Raw genomic sequence first — 21131 nt, 5'->3', positions numbered from 1 at the left:
ATATTCAACAGAGAATTGGCTCTGTAATAATAAATATGAAATCTGCATAAATTAAAATATATTTAACCATATTTTATAACTGAGCAAGGACAGGCGCTCTCTTACTAGTTATTTTATAAAAGAAAAATTTTATTTTAATTCAATGTTCAGATAATGTTTTATTTTGTGTTAGTGTTACTTTAGTGTGCTCGTTTTACTTTTACCAGTAAGTTATGAGAAACTTTAACAACTCATTGAATTGTCTCCCTTTGAAAGTCTTCAACAATGAAAACAAAAAAATTGCCCTCCATCCTAAAATGCACACATGCACAAACCCCAACTATGGTTTATTTTTTTAATTTTTTAATTTTTTTTTACATAGGTATCACCATTTATCAAGGCCTTGAGACCACTCGAGGATAAGGGTTAAAGAGTGTAAAGTAGAAATTGGACAATTCATGCAATATTGGTGAAAGTCTTTGAATACAATTTCTAATTTCATGAATCCAAGTTTTATTTTTACAATTGTGATTTGATCAAACTATGCTATATTTGTTTTGGTTGGTGTAAATAGTCCTAGGCCAATTCTCTATTATTTAATTCTAGTCACTGGTATTTCTTTGCTATACGAACAGACATAAACTGTAAGACTCCACCAGATTATACTTTTCATTCACCAATTGAAAGGTTTCATAATCATTTTCCAATATCGAGTACACAACGCTCATTCATACAATAATGGCACTGGTGAAAGATTATGCCATTCTTTGGATTTACTACCAAAGATAAATCATAATATGCGACTTTGGTTTATCAACTTTAATCATATTATTAAAAGTGTGCCAGTTGACACGGTTAAGATTCGGATTAAGAGTTGTTGTAGGAATAGGTACAATTTAGGCGCGCAGTATGATGGACAAACATCAAATCTCTCTCTCAACTGCATTTTCATTCGGACGTTCCACGCGTGTTACTATCACTCTTCAATTTTCACCGCTCCGCGCGCTTCATACAATTTCACAGGCGAACATTACCTATTGCCTCTCTTACCATGTTTTAACATATGAACAGTTCAACAAAAAAAGACATTCTCCTTTTTTTTATACGAACACTTAAAAAGGACTTCTGAACTCATTATAAAGAGAATTATATTTTATTTGTTAATGGTTGGTTTCTGTGAATAAACCTCTGTTTGTTTTGCATGTAAGTCTTCTTCTTTTTATTTTTATTTATTTGTGGAGGAAGTTAGTTCCTAAAAAGGCCTGACGACCCCCACAAAAACAACAGTAACGAATGAGAAGAAGGATATTCGGTAAATGTTTACTTTAACTACAACAGAACACCGACCAATAAAATTTGGTTCTGGATAGGTTTTCAGGGTCGCTCACAACGAATCTGATATACAAACCCGTCACAAATTTACCGTTTGCATGGTATTAATCCCTGAACACTCACACTATTTTGCGCCATATCACCGTATTCGTTAACACTATGCTTGAATAGTTCTTATTCAAATGTACATGCGTGTAGTCACATGATCTTTCACAAGGTGTATGGATACATGGCGGATATTTTAAATGTCAGGAAATATTTTTTATAAAATAAAAAATACTTCTCATCTCATTGAAATACTTTAAATAAAAGTTAAAAAATAGTTTTCACCTCATTTATAGTAAAAATAATGTCAGTAAGTTTTCACAAACGGTTTATAAAAACATTTGTTTTTCGTTCCTTTTTTTTGTTTTTTGAAGGGGGGTATTCAATTATAGATTATGTATGGATTTTAACAGATGCTTCTGCAGTTTAATTGATTATTTTTCCGTAAGTAACGCGCCGACATACACCGAGCAGGAGAACTGTTTAATTTTTCACAAAAATTCTATTTACATTGGGGGAAGGGCGGTGGAGGGGCAGAGGGGGGCGGGTGGTGTTGCGCGTGCGTGACACGACCCGTCCCCCTCTGCTCCTTCATCCCCCCCTCCTCCAATGTAAACAGAATTTTTTGAAAAAATTAAACAATTCTTCTGCTCGATGTATGTCGGTGTGTTACTTACGGAAAAACGATAAATTGGGGAGGGGTGGCATTACTTATGGAAAAACAGTAAATTAAGCTGTAGGAGCACCTGTTCAGTGTTGTACCAGTTCTATAATTGAATAACCCCCTCTAAAAAAAACAAAAATAAAAATGTTTTTTAAACCGCTTGTGAAAACTTATTTTTTTAGATCAATTAAAAAGCATCAAAAAGTGTGTAACACAGAAAAATGAACCACATTTTTCTTTGTTTTTGAAAACTTTCTTGTTATTTCAAATGTCTGCTAAAAAATTCTTCCGCGATGTGACAAGTCACTTTACTATGCACGTACACGCGTGAACGCATCATATAAAAATAGCATAAACGATGGCAGTAAGATGCCAGAAAATAGTGCAAGGTTTCAGGGGTTAATACCATGCAAACGGTAAATTTGCAACGAGTTTGAATATCAGATTCGTTGTCAGCGACCCTGGAAACCTATATAGAACCAAATTTTATTGATCAGTGTTCTGTTGTAGTTAAAGTAAACATTTACCCGATATTCACAGCTGAAAATTTGTGCATACTATAAAAACTCTAACACAGCATTCTTCTTCTTCTTTTTCTGATTTTTATTTTCAGAGGTGTGCAGACACACACACACTCGCGCGCAAATAATGAACCATTATTCATTGCATTTTAAAAAATATAATCTGTCAGCAACGGCACAATTTCAAATATCAAACAACAAAAGTAAAAATAACATATATTTGGCAGACGTAGGTGAAACAGGTCATGTGACACAAGTAACCAATGAGAAAATTAAGAAAATGATTTTTTAACGAATTTCCAAAAAGCCAAAATATCAGTAGGAGCAGTCCCTTTCTGGCATTTCAGCTTTCTCTCCCTCTCAGCTCACTTTGAGACACCACGAGAGCATGTTTCTCTCATTCACGACCTTGTCGCCACCAACATCGTAAAACATCACACGCATACACCATGCGGACAGAAAACTTCTAGTGCACACACACGCATTCAACCCGCACATCTAAATTAATAACAACAAATCACTCTCTTCACGATTACTTTCCTCATGGACTCTTTGATTAAGGCGAACTTCGCCAGATAAACATAAACTTTAAATTCATTTTATTACTTTCACTCAGGACTTCAAAACTCATTAATTCCACGAAGGACTTTCACCTAACATTTTTAATTACAATGACTTTGAAGAACTTTCACCAGTTGGACCTTTGTGTAATCACCTTATTGTTTTTGTTATAAAAATAAATGCGGTGCATTTAAATCAGAAGAAGGTGTCATTTTGTTTCATTCCCTTTTTTTAATTATTTTGTTTGGGGCAAGGAAATGTAATTTCACTTAAACTTCTGGTCCTCTACAAAATTGGTAACCCCCACTACAAAACTTGGTGACATCTGACCATGAAATGAGACACGCACGTTCTTCTGCACACCTACAAAAGACACCCGATCATGAGATGAAACACGCACTTTCTTCGACAACCCATAGTTCCACATCACGCTATTTTCCCATTTAAATCGAGACCGCAGACGGCCGTCTACACTGACTCCTTGACAATGTGAAGACCAGAAACCGACAATTTAAAGGCGTCCAAATCACTTTTGGGACCAAATTAAGCGAAACGAGAGAATAGATCCATCACATTCAGAAATATCTCCAGCCACACTATCGTTAAACATCCTGGCATTCAACCCAACCAACATTAAGTCCTGGTTCATCCAAATCCAAGCGTTATTCAACGTGAAGCGGATAACATTGCAAAGGACAAGATATACTTACCTGGTCGAGAAATTACCTACTGACATCGTGGAGGAGATAATTGATTTACTCGAGACCATACCCAAGGAAAAACCTTACGACCGGCTGAAGGAAGCAATTCTTAAATGGACTGGTTTATCAAGCTAGTCGATGTTACGCAACTTATTTACTCAAGTCGAACTTGGAGATCGCACTCTATCGCAGTTGTTGCATCACATGCGCACCCTTTTGGGAGATAATAGGATGTCGGAAAACATCATGAGGAGTTTGTGGATGGATAAACTACCAGCATCAACAGTGCAAATCCTTGCATCAACGGCGCAAGAAACAGAGCTTGACAAACTCGCAGAAATAGCGGACCGAATTCATGAAAACCTCTGGACGTGCCGAGTAAACTTGTTACAGCAACAACATGCGCAAGAAAGAGACAAAGAGTTAGCCAACTAAGATCCATGGTCGACCAGCTTTCCAAACAATTACAAGATTTACTAAAGGCAGATTGCCAGCACTCACAGCACAACAGGTTGTCCTATCAACGAAGGAGTGTCAGCCGAAGTCGGAGCATGGAACGCAACAGAACAGGTGGACACTGTTTTTACCACAGCAAATTCGGCAGCAACGCGCGACGCTGCACCCACCCTTGTTCTTTCAGTAACAGAATGAAGCAGGGAAACCAGAATTCTAGCCAGTAAAGACGACGACTGTCGCTGGACCCTCTGTAAAAAGTCGTCTATTCTATATCCGTGACAGCACCCACAGATATAATTTTCTAATAGACACTGGCGCTGAAATAAGCATTATCCCACTGCTGACAAGTCAGAAGATTATGACTCAAACGTATCACTTGCATGCAGCAAACGGTACCAAGATATCCACATTCGGGGATAAATCACTGACTATCAACATCGGCTTGAGGCAAACTTTCACGTGGATTTTTACCATAGCCGATGTAACGATGCCCATAATAGGAGCGGATTTCCTGGCAAAATTCAACTTGTATGTGGATATGACCAACCACATATTAACAGACAACCAAACGAAATTAATGGTCAGGGGAGTCTCCACTCGATTCCAGTCAACAGGTATTAGCTCAGCCCTACCTGAGGACCCATTTATCTGTCGATTACTATGAAAATATTCACAGTTGTCTCAGCCATTCAGGGACACGGACACGGTGAAGCATAGTGCTAAGCACTGTATTAAAACGACTAGACAACCAGTCCACGCAAATCCCAAACGTTTAAAACCGGATAAATACCAAATAGTGAAGGAAGAATTTCAGCACATGCTACAACAGGGAATTATCCGACCCTCAAAAAGCACATGGTCTTCTTCTTTATATATGATGCAAAAATCGGATGGTACATCCTGGCGCCCATGCAGCAATTTCAGAAGACTGAATGCACAAACTGCACTAGACAGATACCCGATTCCTCACATCCATGATTTTGTGATAGGATTACAGAATGCGACAATGTTTTTGAAGTTGGATCTAGTGCAGGCATACTACCAAGTTCCCGTAGAATTCACTTGCATGCCCTTCGGACTTCGAAATGCCAGTCAAACTTTCCAATACTTAATAGACAAGGTTTTCATTCATATTTGCATACGTGGATGATGTCCTGATTGCTAGTAAAAACCTTGACGAACTTAAACAGCACCTGGGTATTTATTTGCTTCCTCACTGAGCAAATTACACACAAGGCCGTTTTTTAATGTGGAGATAGAGGGAGGGGGGAGGGAAAGGGGGGACCAGCTCCCGAGAGGTGGGAAATGGGAGCTGGATAAGTAACTGTTGGTATGAAGGGTTGCCCCTACATTGACCAAGGTCAGATATGTGGGGTTACCCCCACATATGGTCTGTGCTAGTCTTAGTTTGCAGCATCTGTCGGAACAGATGGTATTTATTTGCTCCCCCACCGAGCAAATTAGGCACAAGGCCGATTTTTAATGTGAGGAGTGAAGGGAGGGGGAAGGGAAAAAGGGGGACCAGCTCCCGAGAGGTGGGAAATGCGAGCTGGTTAATGGTCAGGCATGTGGGGTTGCCCCCACATCTGGTCTTTGCTAGTCATAGCTAGTCATAGCCTGCAGCATCTGCCGGAACAGATACTACACTTTGATCTTGTCGCCCGGGCCCCGACAGCTAAAAATAAATGTTGAAAAATGCATCTTCGGTCAATCAAAAGTCAACTTCCTTGAACACACGATCGACAAGGGCGGAATATCACCACTACCCGAAAAAGTGAATGCCATCGCTAATTTTCCACAGCCCACATCTGTTCGACAAGTCCGTCGATTCATAGGGATAATAAACTATTACAGGCGATTCTTATCCAACTGCTCTGAAATTCTTTCACCACTAACATCACTGTTGCAGAACAAGACCAAGAACCAGCAGTTAACATTAGATGGACCAGCCTTAGCAGCTTTTGCTCAAGCGAAGGAAGCCCTAGCAAATTTCACAAAGCTGACTTACATAAATGACATGTAAGATACCAGACTCACACTTACAACGGACGTGTCAGATGTAGCCGTAGGGGTGGTCATCCACCAGCTGACCGATGATGGGATGACCCCTATATCATTTTTTTCGGCCAAGCTAAACAAAACGCAAAAAAAAATACAGCACATTTTCAAGGGAATTATTGGCAATTTACCTGGCGATTAAACATTTCAAACACATCTTGGATGGCAGAAATTTCACGATCTACACAGATCACAAACCGTTAACTTATGTGCTACACACACATATAGACAAATATGGTCCACAAGAAATCAGACATTTCGATTACATTGCACAGTACTCCATGGATATAAGATACGTGAAGGGCCAGGTAAACACTGTAGCAGACACCTTATCCAGAGCCATGAACACTTCTCTAAATTCCAGCTCACTAAGCATGGAATTGATAGCACGAGAACAGGAATCAGAACAACGCTTAAAGATGTTCAGGAAAACACATCCTTACAACTCGAAAAAATGCCCGTACCCTTCAGTACAGCGATTGTTTATAGACTTTAACCTTCAAAACTCATTAATTCCTTGAAGGACTTTCACCTAACATTTTTAATTACAATGACTTTGAAGAACTTTCACCAGTTGGACCTTTGTGTAATCACCTTATTGTTTTTGTTGTAAAAATAAATGCGGTGCATTTAAATCAATTAAATAAAGAAGGTGTCGTTTTGTTTCATTCCCTTTTTTTAATTATTTTGTTTGGGGCAAGGAAATGTAAAACTTCTGGTCCCTTACAGAGGTAATGCACGTTCATATGACATGCACTGCTTCGGCTCGTGGTAGTTAGAAGTTCTTCCACAAGTGGTACATGCAAAAAAAAAAAAAAAATACACACGAACTACTAAACATAACACTATTAATTGAAGTCTCTCACATGCAAGTTCATAAGTAAACTCTCACTAACAAAACAGGTACGCTAATATATATAAATCTACATGCCTATCTCATTTTTATACACAGTGACAAACTCGCAAGGCGACAGCCAAAATAGACATGTGTACTTAAATTTCCTTACATACAAGACAACTTTTTCACCTACAACGTTCTTGAACTCTTTTAACTCTCATTCATTGCCACCATTTTATTGTGCATTGTCTTAACAAGTTGTCAAATAAAAAATATTATTTTGTAAATTTTTCTTTGGTGCTACTTTGGTTTAATATCTACAAAGGAAAAAATATCTACACTATACACCTCTCATTTCTTTCAATGTACAAATCATTTCAAATCGTCAGTTCATGATTTTTCAATTCCTTGCTTGTTCCAGTGTTGAAATTAACACAATTTTGATGATGATTTGTGGGAAAAATAACGAAAATTAAATTGATTTAAATTAGTATAAGTTTTTCATTTGTCAGAATAGATTATCGAAACTTCAGCCACTTCTTCAAAGTGTCGCACAGTCTCTTCTTTCAAAGTTAAGGTTGGGGTTTCAGGCTTGATAACCATACATTTTTTCGAAACCAATAAAATATTTTCTTTGCTCTTGTGTTTACTGCAATGTGAGTTATAGACCGAATAACAAAGTGTAAATCTTAGATATCATACCAAAGTAGATTGATGATGCAGAGATAAACACCATTACTTTTGATATTGCCTTTAACTCTACAATATAGGTTCCATCTTTTTTTTTTTTTTATTAATTTTGTTATAGCTGGAGATGGAATATTGACCCACTATCTCATGCATTCCAACCAAGAGATGGTTTGTATTGCTCTTACTTTTGGTTCACTGGGTGTATATGCCAGGTAAGTTTTTGAACTCTTTTTCATGAGTCTGGTTCCTATGAAATGATAGATATCTTCTTTTCATAGGAATGGTTCTTTATCCGAGATTTTAAATCATCGGTTAAGATTCCTTTAACTAAAATGTATAAAAATCATTTTTCTGTACAATAACAAACTGAAAAATCAGAATTACTGTTGTAAAATATTTAACAAGTTTTGTCGAAAGAATTCAAATTTGGAAATTTTAAGTAAATACCAAATTAGTTGTTTTCACTAAAACTTGAAATATTACTTAGTTACGCTTTAACACTATTACCCTTACGTTTAGAGACCGTGCGACACTTCAGCCAGAAACCGCTGCAGACTCAATAATCTATTTCGAAGAATGGAGAACTGATATCAAGTTAAACCAATGAAATTAGAATCGTATTTCCTGTAGCCATTTACAAAGTCTTTTCCAAAGAACGAATATTTGAAAATCTTAAATAAAAACAAGCTACTTGTTTGTTGTCACTAAAACTTTAATTGTTACTTTTCTACACAGCATAAAATTAGAATCGTATTTACTGCAGTTACAGAGGATTGATTGTTATTGCAAGAAGCACCCGCTTTAGTGACGAGGGTATTTGTCACTTGCGATTATTCGTGGCGAAGAAAGAGTTAATAGTTTGAAACCGTTTTTTTTTTTTTGCTTTTATCTTCTTTCACGATTTAAGAGAGAGAGAGAGACCATTTCGGGTGGGAGATAGGAGTAAGAAGAGTCATTGTTTTGTGCGGGGCAAGAGATCGGATTTTGAAAATAAAATCGTAAATAATTTGGTAAAATTGGGAGGAGAATATATGCTTTTAGGCAAGGAATGATGAAATAAACAAACAAAAATCGGGTTATAAGTAGAGGGGAAATATAAATGGGAAATAAAAATAAAAGGGTCGAGCCGTACAAGATTTTTTAGACTGAAAGAGAGAGAGGGAGGAGAGTAGAGCAAGTGTGAAAGAAAGGAGGACGGAGGTGTGAAGAGGATCGGTTAGAGTTGAACGAAAGATGAGAGAGAGAGGGAGGGGAAGAGTAGTTTAATACATATATAGAGGGGGATGAAAAGGAGAAGAACCGGCGGTTCAAGTTGGGGGTGGGGAGATGATGTGGAGGAGTGGAAAGAGGATAGAATAATGACGGAGTAGCTAAAAAAGGTAAGGAAGGAGAGTCACGTGATAGAGGCAGCCATTATGTTAAGCTCGCAAAATGAAGGACTGGCTAACGAAAAAAAAAAGAAAGAAAACTCGAGGGTTTTTAACTTAAACTGTTACCTAAAGTAAACAGAAAAATAATTATTATTAAGAAGGGGGTCTATCCCCCTCACCCCTTCATATTCTCTGGGGTTTGTTTGTTTTTTTTTTTTTATTATTTTAAAACAAAAAAACAAAAGAGAAGGTCTAAATAATGCCCGGACCCGTGGAGAGATGGCTAGAGACGTTTATGTGCAAGCAATACGCGGATACTTTCGAAGCTTACGGATTCAAAACGCTGCAGTCGGTAAGTATATACATACACACGTACACATGCACACGGTGTACCTGCCTTGGTATACAGCATAAAGATTGGCGACATATCTCCACTGCTAATATGTATATGTGTCTATAAACGCCACCATCGATACCAGTGTTTTTGCCCCTTTCTTTAATAAAGAGACTCTCACTCCCTTCTACCCTTCTTTTCCATATTATATAGTGTGTAAGTATTAATGTCGTACCAATTATTTACGTATGTGGATCTATTATCTAATATATATGTGTGTGTGTATATATTATATAATCAAACCATCAATACCAATATGTTTTGCCCCTTTTAATAGACTTGTATGCAATGCCTCAAGACTTTCACTCCCCCCTTCGAATATGTGTGTGTGTGTGTAATATATATATATAAAAAATCATGTATTAAGTATAGTATTATTCTGATTGTGTTCTCGGTATGTAATATATATATCCTCAAAATTTCCCTCGAAAGCAAACTTTACTTTATTTATGTATCGCCCCCCCCCCTCAAGTTCGTAGTGTGTCTTCTGTATATATCTCTCGCCTTACTTGCAACATGTATGCATATAGGTAGCCTGAAATGTGTATTAATAAAGTATTTATACTTATCTAAGATATATATTATACACGAACATGAGATGAAAGGGTGATACATAAAAAAGGCAGAGTTTGTTTTAGTATTTCTTAAAAGGAAACATTTTATGTAGGAGCGTATACCAATGTTTCCCCCCTTCTTTAAGATCCATGAATATGCCTTATTTCCTGATTTAAACAATTACACACGCATCCCCTCTCTCTTTCTGTTGCGTGTTATTGTATCATTTATATAGTGTATATATGTACTTGCCAATTATGTATATAAACCTCATTTTTAACAAAGCTTAACACTACCTTGTCTTTTCCTCACATTCTCCTCAAGTTGTATGCATATAAACAAGATATATATATATAGTTAAGACCTTAATATAACAAAACATACACTCTAGAGATGGTGAGTTAGAGAGATGCAGTGCACGTTGCAATCTTCTTAAAGAAGGGACAAAACATTAGATGGATTAATCATGTACTTATTGATCCGTGCTGAAATAATAACGTTATTATTTAAAAAGCCATTCTTAACATGAGGAGGGTGTTTTGTACCTATTCTGTACCTTACAATTGAATAAAAAAAACATAAAACTTCAGTTAAACTTGGAAATACGATTTAAAAAATAGCGCGGATCAGTAAGTGCATTAGCATCTAAATGAATATATGGTAATTATGCACTTTAATTACCATGCTGAAATGTTATTTAGAAAGCCATTCTTAACATGGGGAGGGGTGGGTGTTATCTAATTATTCTCTACTTGACAATTTAATATAAAAGATAACGTAAAACTTGAATTTAACTTGAAAATACTATTTTTAAAAAATAGCGCAGTATCAAAATTGCATAAGCACCGAATATATATATGCCTAACTTGCTATCAGTGAGTATCACGGATACTAATAAAAACTTCCTTGTGTGTGTTTTTTTTTTTTTTTTTTTTTTTTTCCATTCTCTCTAAATTGGGTGCTAGTGCAGAGAGTGATCCGCGCTATTTTTAAATCGTATTTCCACGTTTAATTAAAGTTTTAAAAAAAAATTTTTTTTTATTCAATTGTAAGGCTAAAATACAGAATAGGTACAAAACCCTCCCCATGTTAAGAATGGCTTTTTAAATAATAACGTTATTTCAGCACGGATCACTCTCTGCAGGAGTACCCCAAATTGTACTATAACGATAGGTGTTAATATTTCACTGTCTTTTTCAAAAATTATATTTATAAATCCAACTAAGGTTTTGCCCTTTAGTTTAAAAAAAAAGTCTCCCTTCAGTATGCTCTACTTCCCCCTCTTCGGCTTGTAATGCTGTATCAGGTCTTATATTTACCTATACTTATATAAAATGTTGCACCTTTTTAATAAACGTTAAATTAAGACTGTGCCTGCCTTGCCCTCTCTCACGGTTCTTACAATCCTGTATCTTGTCGTTTCTCCGTATATATTATTTTAACTTTACCTTTGGTGTTACCCGGGAAACTTTTACTTTCATTTTTGTTTTCTATCTTAATAGAATTTTGAAAGTTAAATTTAATCATTACGATATTTGGTCATTAAATTCTTAATTAAATGAAACTGTTATACAACTGTAACTAATTTTATGATAATGTTTTAATATTTATAAGATTAGTAGATGTAAATATCTTTGAAAAGTTAACTTTTCAGTACGTAAGTACCCTGAAGAATTCTGAAACCAGAAATTATTTTATATTGGACAGTTTAAATGCGTCCAAATTCTTTTCAAATTTTGAAGGGTCGCCAACTATTTTTTTTTTTTTTTTCAACTATTAAAAGATTAAAATGTTTGACGTGTTTATGTAAAAACCGAAATGCATTCCGATGGATTTTATTCTTTAAAAACATTTTTATTTTATGCAATTGAATTTTTGATTTCAATAAATAATCGATTAATAGAAAAAATGTATAAGTACCGTAGAGCCAAAAAACATTATTTTGTTAATCTAGAGGCAAAATGTGATTGTCTATGTCCATACTGTCCCACCCGAAATCTAAACTTTTTAACCCTTTCGTTTAATAACGATCCTCTTTTCTAAGTCTTTCTGCAATTTAAGTTGCATTATAACCATTATATAATATAGATGACTTCTAAGTATTAATGTCCTATGTAATACACACACACGTGTGTGTGCGTGCGTGTATGTACATACACACATGATGCTGTTTGTACTTAAAAAATCCTCCCATATATGTTTTTGTTTCTCTTATTCTTTTTGCTTTCTTAGTAATAAGACTTATTTGGCCTTTATTTTTTAATTCTTTTTTTTTTCCTAAATTCGGCCTTTCCCCCTTCTCTCCGCCATCAACAAAGAAGCGACTACTAAAAGAAGAGACGAAGAAGTCGTCGTAACCGCCAATCTCTCTGTCTCTTTCTTTCTCTATTTAAAAACTGCTAACAAACACAAATCTCCCAATAAACAATCTGTTAAAAATGTTTCGAAATTTGCAACGACTTTTCTTTTTTTTTTTTTTATCTCTAATTTCTCAAGTCTGCAAACATTTTTAAAAATGCATTTATCAAAGTTACATGTAGACAAGAAACGCATACAGATCTTGTCTGGTAATTTTATTAATATTAATATTGAAATTAAAAAAAAAAGTGCATGAAATAAAATCAATTTTTAAAAATATTATTTAAAAATAATTTCATTGCGAATTTAAATTCACCAGAATGCATTTTCTCGGTTTTGTTCATAGTTGGTTCTTTAAAAATTCTGTACTTCTGCAGTTTATGGACTGCTGTTATTTTAGATAGGATTTTGAAGGTATTTTTGAAGTTGTTGGGCAAAAGTACATAATAGTCAAGTCATTATTATCCCTATGTTAGGAATGGGGTGGGGTACTCTTTCTAAATAACGCTATTATCCGTAATTATATTTTATTTTATATTATAATCCGTAAACTGCAGAAGTATCGAAAATCCTATTTTAAAAAATAATTTAACAAAAGTAACGCCATAGTTAAAAAAAAAAAGTATTTATGGGATTTGAAAAACGCCTAATTGATTAGTCTTGATGTTATTTTTTACAAGTTCTGGGTCCATGTCTTTTTGAGACGACAGAGGCCTTTCGTATATTTACCCTTTAACCATAATGCCTTTTCTTTTTTTTTATTTTAAACTAATGAAAACCATAAATTACGTTTTAACCGACAATTTAGAGAATTCGAAGGGTCGCTATATAATAAACAAGTCGGTCATATTTTTTGTCCATAAAAATGTCCGACAGTTTATTTATATCACGAGTATTCGAAAATGATTGTCGATTAGGGAATAGCTTTTGGTTGTAAAATTTAAAGGAAAACGTAATTTATTATGGATTTGTTCTCCGAAACCAAACGAAAACATGAATTTTCTAATGCTCCGCCAACCCCGGTTTTTCGTCTTCTCAGTTTTTATTTAAGATTTTTTTCAACAAGCTGTTTGAATTTAGACACTCATAACCCATTCAGATTTTGATGTTTTGATTTGTTATAATCATAACACATCAATGAAATTGTGTTAAAAAAAATTAACCATTTTATCCCCCAGTTGATTGTCATGATAATGTTTATTTTCTGACTCTTCCTTGATCTCTTCTCTCTCTCCCTGTCTGTGTGCAGGTATGTCAGCTCCAACTCCACCAGCTACAAGCGATGGGTGTTGCCCAGGAACACTGTGACAAGATATTGGAGAATGTGCATGTCCTCAGACAAACACTCATAGGTGAGCCACTCCACCTCTACTCCACCCAACTTTGTTTGATGTCCTCCCCCATTATCCAAGCACAGATTTTTCACCTACAAAAGCACTTGCAGTTTTGTACTTATTTTTTTTTATATTATACTTCATAAAATTTTCTAGGTTAAATCTTATTTCAATTATCCAAATTATTTTAGACTGAAATGGGATTCAGCATTCCCAAACAAATTATTTTTGATTTAAAATCTGTTTTAGTTTTTATATATATATATATATATATATATATATATATTATTGACTATAATAATTATTAAATACCTACAGACACTAGTGTTTCATCCTTTCAGGAATCTTTAGTGTAGGGTGTCACAATTCACATCAGTTGATAATATATATATATATATATATATATATATATATAACATAAAAAAGCAGTAAGTTATACTTAGTTTCATCATGCAGAAACCCTGAAATAAAATTGCCATTATGATTCAAAGCATATTCGGTTTAACATGGCAGAAAATGTTATCTATATCTTTATAAATAAGTTAAAAACGGAGCTAATGTAGCAGTGGAAGAATTTTAGTTGATAATTTGGTAGTTAAAGGATAAAAAGTTGTTTGGGATTAATGCTGGAGCCCATTTCACTCTCAGTAATTTAGTTGACTAAAATAGAAATTTGACCACCATTTCCCTGTTCTGAAACAACATATATATATATATATATATATATATATATATATATATATATATATATATATATGAAAAGCTTTCATTAGTCACATGCCACTCCCACCCTCCTTGCGTCTATCTCTTAGGATTTATATTGTTCATTCAAATTTTGACTGACTCTTAGATGATCAAAATCGATTTTCTAATTTCTCACTGTTCTCATTTTTTACATTGGACCCTTGGAAGTTATACCTAATTTTGGTTACTGAATCTTAAATTTAAGTTTTAGATCTGCTATGAAGCTCACCTATATAAAGTAAAATTCTTTTTTCATTGTCAATTTGCAAGTAATTTCTGGTGAGAATTAAAATTTAAGCCAAATTCAAGTATTACTTTCTTTTTGCTAGTTTGAAGGCTTCAAAGCAATGTTCAAATTTCAAAAAGCAAAGTAAAAAAGCAAAACAAACAAAATGTAAGCTTATTTTTATCAAATCTATTTATAATATTTTAAAATGGTTGAGATGTTTACTATTGAAATTATGTTCAGTTTTTCTTCATGTTCTGAAACCCTTTTTTTCATGATATTATCAAATAATTATTTCTTGTAGAAATAATCCTGAATTTTAAAAATGTCGTTAATTTTTATTTCATGACAACCATCTTTCTGGAGCAACAATAAACAAGAAAAATGATTGATGTTTTCTTCTTTGCATTTGTTGGAATATCTTTTTCTTTGTCGAGTGGGGAATGGTGAAGTTTCTTCATGGGAATCTGTCCATCAGATCATCTCTGATAGAGCATAGAGAGATGTATTACCTCTGACCTCATAATGTCAACAATCCAGGTCTAATATGAAAACTTTTCATTTTCTAAATTCCCACACATCTCGCTTTTAACATCGATGACAGCCACTTTGCCAAAAACCATTTAGTTGTCAAATTTAATTTTAAGACTCATCCGTTACAAATATCAAGCAATCAAACATGCAGGAAAATGGAAGCAAAGCTCACATGAGGATTACACTTTTCTCCTTTTTTAATGACCAACAACCAATGTCATGCATGTCGGACTGCATACACTGAACAAAAAATGTTCTCACTGAATCTATTGATCTAGGGATAGCAAAATACTGTGATACTCGTGTGTAAGAAAAAAAAAACCCAAAAACACTCCCTCACACAAACTTAGCCATGTCAAAGGTAATATTGGCCATCATGGTTACATAGCAAAAGAGGGAATAGAAAAAAAATTTATATTTTTTATTTGAAAATTTTGTTTTAATTTGAAACTGCACACCTTCTCTGCCTACTCGATATCATCGTCGCATGCCTTTGGCGTCTGTACAGGGATTCAGGACTTTACCCTACAAGTAAACTCTGATCAAATATTCAAAATAATATAGTAATCAAAGCTCAAATAAGATCTCAACATGGTTACACTTTAGCTTATACAAGGAATGGTACACCTAATAGTGATACTACTACAAGTAATGACACTAAGCTATATACTTGACCAGACCAGATGATTTCTTGCCCTAGAATTCGCCAAACCAAACAAAGACTATAAGACAGATAAACTATAACATAATTGAGAGGTCAATTTTGAAGCGGAAAATTAATATTCTTTACTGCTTTTACTATTATCAGGTTTGAGAATTAAAGGAGAACTTAAAATGAACACTTGGCTATCTATATATGCCGTAAAGAAATATAGTGTTAGAGCTAATTGAATTAAAGTGTACGATTGATTCTTTTCGTTTTATTAAAATTTAAGGAATACATGTTTTCTTTTTATATCCAGCATCAGTGGAGTTTTAAAATGGGATTTTCCTTTTACATTTTTTTTTTTTTATAGCTGGTGGAATCTTTTTGTTCATTTTGATGGAAATGAATTTCACTTAGAAATGCAATTATAACATGCATTTAGCATCTGAATATAAACTATTCTTCATAAGGATAAATAGATTTTTCTTGTCGCACAAAAAAATGAAAACAGATTTTGATCACAAGATATCGGAGTTTGCTTGGATTTTAATCGCAAGATATCAGTTTTGTGTAAGCTGATAAACAATGATGGTCATAAGCTGAATTATGCAATATTTATCATCAGGAGACACACACAGGCCTGCTAAATCTACCAATGTGTTTTTAACAGTTCTTGTGAGCAACTAGATATTTCAGTATCAACCAAGGAACATGTGTCTACTAATCTATCATTTGGTCAGTCCTTCTCTACGGTTGTAAAACAGTCAGTGAGGGTGATCAATTGTTGAAAGTCTTTGATAATTTTTGCTGCATCCTATGTTTGTCAGATTGACTGTATACCTGACTATCCCCTGCCAATGGCTCAACCTGCAGTTTCTATGATCTTGTTGAAGTGACATCTTTGATGGTTCAGGCATGTAGATTATCCCCCAGATAGAGGAATTAATTTGCAATGCAATCTTTCCTACATTTTTGCCTCTATATCAACAGGTAGCTGAGGAAGTAGATAACTACCATCAGGGAGGACTTGACTAAGCCCTTGGATTCACAGGTAGTACGTCTTTGGTGATAGAATTATGATTGGTTAATCATTTTATCTGACTCTGCTCAAGACCACCATGGTTCGGGGTGTGGTACAAACCAAGGAAGGAGCTGTCTCAATCTGACTAAAGTGAACATCATTGCAATAATATCAGGCCATTCTATGCATCCACATAGTTTCATGTTGTAAATTATCAAGGACTTAGTTTAGTAGTTTTTGCCTTTGTTATAGTGTGGAACAGAAATGAAAGCTTAATGGCTAGAAGCCAGATGTGGAGGAATATGCCTTCAGGAGGCCTCAAGTTTTGACAAGCTTCTGGGCTTGACCATTACTCCTGATCTTAAATGGAACACGTACATCAAATCTGTTGCCAAGGCCGCTGGAAAAATGGTGGGATCTTTCTATCGATCCGGTAAATATCTCACTGCTGATGCTATTCTCTATCTATATAAGAGCCAGGTACGTCCAAGGATGGAATACTGTTGCCACATCTGGGCAGGAGCTGCTAGAAAGGACTTGTCCTGCCTTGATAGAGTTCAAAATAGACTTCGTAGCCTCGTAGGAGATGTCCTTTTCTCCTCCTTGCAACCTCTATCTCACAGAAGAGATGTTGCGAGTTTGTCTCTGATGTGTCGTTATTTTCATGGAAAGTGTTCGACTGAGCTTCAATCTATGGTCCCCCCCTCGCCAAACTTTCACAAGAAACACTCGTCTAGCTGTAAACACTATCAATAATTCCCCCCACTCTTTATCTGTGCCTAAACCTAAACGTAGATTCCATGAACAAAGCTTCTTTCTTAGAACTGCACGCCTGTGGAATTGTCTTCCGTTTTCCTGCTTTCCGGCTGACTACAATATGGTTGTGTTCAAGTCTAACGTAAATAAGTTCTTGATGAGCCGTTCCATATAAGTAGTAATACACACGGACGAAAAAACGCTTTGGATAATCACAGATTTCAAGGTAGTTCTACTAAAATAGCCATATTTTTTAAACCAAAGCACTTCAAGTCTTCAAATTACTACTGTTTTGTTCGGAAATGAATATACTTTCAAATGAATTAATAAATATGAATGTACATTATATATTTTAAGAGTTTTAAGCAAATAAAGTGATAAAAATGAACGTCATAAAATGGCGTTTTCGGTAAGGTTTTGTAATGACCCCCCCTGTTTTCTAAAGGTCCGTACCGTGATTGTATGAAGAATTTCGTCATGAAATTTGGGAACCAATTAGAAGAGGTGTTAATCTTAATACTGTCAAGTGTCCGAAATATTTTTGACCATTTCTTTTTTTGTCGTGTTAAAAATAAGACTTTAATATGACGAGTATTGAACATTTTGAAAAAAAAATTATTCGGACACCCAGTAGTAAGTAAATCAATCTTTTTACTATCTTTATCAATTAAAAGTATTATTTTATGTTGAGTAGGACCGCGGTAATTGATAATTTAAAAGGACCTACCCGAAAAAAAAATTGTTTATATTTCTCGAATTTGGTCAAATGAAGTTAGTATTACTAGCAGCAGCAGCTCCAGCCTGTAGAATCAGCGATAGCACAGTGTATAAACAAACACGCGTTCTTTAATTTTTATTCAAAAATGAATTAAGAAAAATATGAAAATATGAATATAAATGTTCTTATATTTAATTAGAGCTATTTTGTTATCAGAATAACATTAGTTTAGAACTATTCGGTTTTCAGAATGTATAATAACAACAATCCCAACCAATTCGGCATTATGAATCTGTTGCAATTTCTCACATTTCTCGTCAAATTTAAAAACATGGTTAAAAAAACAAAATAAACTTTTGTAGATATATAGCTTGCATGCACTTTTATTCTTTAAATTAGTTTTGAACAACGAATTAAAACAATGTTTTACTGCGAACAGCCACAAATGTTTTTTTTTCAAAATCCAAATAAGTATCACAATCTCGTTTATACATAGATTCGAAAAAGTTGTCAAAAAACAAATATATAACAAATAAATGTTATCAAAGGCAAGATAAGTTACTTTTCTACCAAACTGGATATATTTTTTGTGTTTTTATTCAATGTAACATGTTTATTCAGCTCGAAAAACATACAGTGTTTACCGATGTATTGGAAAATTAAAAATGGCGCCCGGCCCGACTCTCTTTGACACGGTAAGTTTGAGAAAAGGAGTTAAAAATAAAAAAAACTATACAAAATACTGTTAAAAACTCACCGAATATATGTCAGCATATGTCACGGTAACATATATTGAGCGAGTTTCTAGCAGTATTTTGTCTACTTTTTTATTTTTAACTCTTTTCCCCAAACTTACCATTTCAAGAGAGTCGGGCGCCATTTTAAATTTTCCAAAACATCGGTAAACACTGTTTTCAAGCTGAATAAACATGTTACATTAAATAAAAACACTAAAAAATTATCCAGTTAGGTAGAAAAGTAACTTGCTTTTGATAACATTTATTTGTTATATATTTGTTTTTTTGACAACTTTTTCGAATCTATGTGTATAGTAATACAAACCCTCAAAATCTATATCAATATTCTTGAAATTTTAAAAGCAGTTAGAAAACACATCAAGCTACAATTAGGAAGCTTTCTATTTTGTTATTTTTTTTTCTACTTATTAAACGAAAGATATTTTTACAACCTGCTCCAGCGTAGTATAAACGGCCTATGGAATTAACACCTTCAACCTCGAAAATAGAAATCAACAAATTTTTGAACGCTCTCTTTGAAAAAAAGCTCTCTTAACTTTACCTCTAATACAAATTATGTGTGGCAAGTCTCCTCCTAAAACACTCTTTAACCCTAACAATAACACTAAGTTCGAGTGGCAAGCCCCCCCCAACAAAATACCTCTGTAAGCCACATACAAGCATCTAAAATAAACAAACAAAAAATAGACCCTTCCTTAAAAAAAAATACACATAAAAATAAATTGGTTAACTGTCCTAAAATGCTAGAATGGCCAGGAAATGATGAATTATTTTACATTAAATTTTTGTGAAACTAACCGCTCCCCCTCTAATATTGTTTTTGTTAGCTTTGTCTCTGTCAAGTTTTCAGTATGTTCGCACATAATTTTCCTTAGCCCTACAATTAATTCAAAGACCGAATGGCAACCCTCCCCATATTCTCATTGCATAGAAACCCTCTTAAAACTACACATAATCATCTTAAAAAAAAAAAAAAAAAGCATGCATATTTTCCCATAGAAAAAAAAAGTTAACTGCCCTAAAATGCTAGAATGACCTGTAATAGGAAATTATTTTACATTCAATTCTAAAATAATTTGTTTATCTTTCATTAAAGTATTTCATGGCATTTTATACATAATTTCCTAAAAAGGTAGAATCACATTTTGGAAGTGTGGTCAGAAGGAGTTGAGTGGGGTTAAACAGAAGGTGTTAATCTACAATAATACCAAAGAAATATTGCAATATATTCATTTTTAAATGGTCTTATGTTTAGATTTAAGTTTTTTGTACATAAAGCACATTACAATTCAACTTTGAGTTCTCCAACTTCTTTTCTGTTTATGGATACATGGCATTTTTAAGGAATTGCTGCATATTTATGCAGATTTACTGCAGATTATTTGGAAACCATAAACTTTGGGAGATTTTCAGTTGCATATTCTGATTCCTTGTACAAAAATACACTTATATGGTAAATTTCATTTCTTAGTCTTGTGTTTTAACAAAGATATGACATTTTTACTGAAAAAGTAGTGCAAAAAATGTGACGAAACGCATATGGTCTTAAAGAGGGAAAAATATCCAAACGTGTGAGGCACAAAAATAGCCATAACTTCCTTAATTTTAATCAGATTTCAAAAATTTAAAAAGATTCTTTCTTAGCTCATCAAGCTCTTTCTATGCATACCAATATTGAAATATTTCAAGCTATTTCAATTTTTTCATGTGTATTGCTAATATAAGTTATCAAATTTACCAAATTTTCATTACTAATGATTACTATATTGTCCAATTTCTACTGTACACTCTTTAACCCTTATCCTTGAGTGGCCTCTTGGCCTTGATAATGTGGCGATGCCTATGTAAAAAAAAAAAAAAAATATAAACAAG

The 21131-nt window shown here is 34.1% G+C and overlaps 1 protein-coding gene across 3 annotated transcripts in view; it reads left to right on the top strand.

Moving 5' to 3' along the window:
• Window positions 1-9208: 9208 nt before the first annotated feature.
• LOC145249620 (uncharacterized) overlaps window positions 9209-21131 on the top strand; it is a 171078-nt gene continuing 159155 nt past the window's right edge. For 2 of the 3 annotated variants that reach the window (XM_080111349.1, XM_080111350.1), the window contains exons 1-2: window positions 9212-9567; window positions 13772-13874. In XM_080111349.1, coding sequence (XP_079967475.1) covers window positions 9475-9567; window positions 13772-13874 — 196 coding nt within the window. In that variant the 5' untranslated portion in view covers window positions 9212-9474. Of the gene's footprint in view, window positions 9568-13771; window positions 13875-21131 lie in introns of all 3 variants that reach the window. The other variant, XM_080111351.1, reaches the window with a different exon arrangement.

This window comes from Euprymna scolopes, chromosome 28, assembly GCF_053919585.1.
Source record: "Euprymna scolopes isolate OS-2025 chromosome 28, ASM5391958v1, whole genome shotgun sequence".
Taxonomy (NCBI): Eukaryota; Metazoa; Mollusca; class Cephalopoda; order Sepiida; family Sepiolidae; genus Euprymna; species Euprymna scolopes.
The sequence above is the reverse complement of the archived record's forward strand: the minus strand, read 5'-3'. Positions and strand labels throughout refer to the sequence as shown.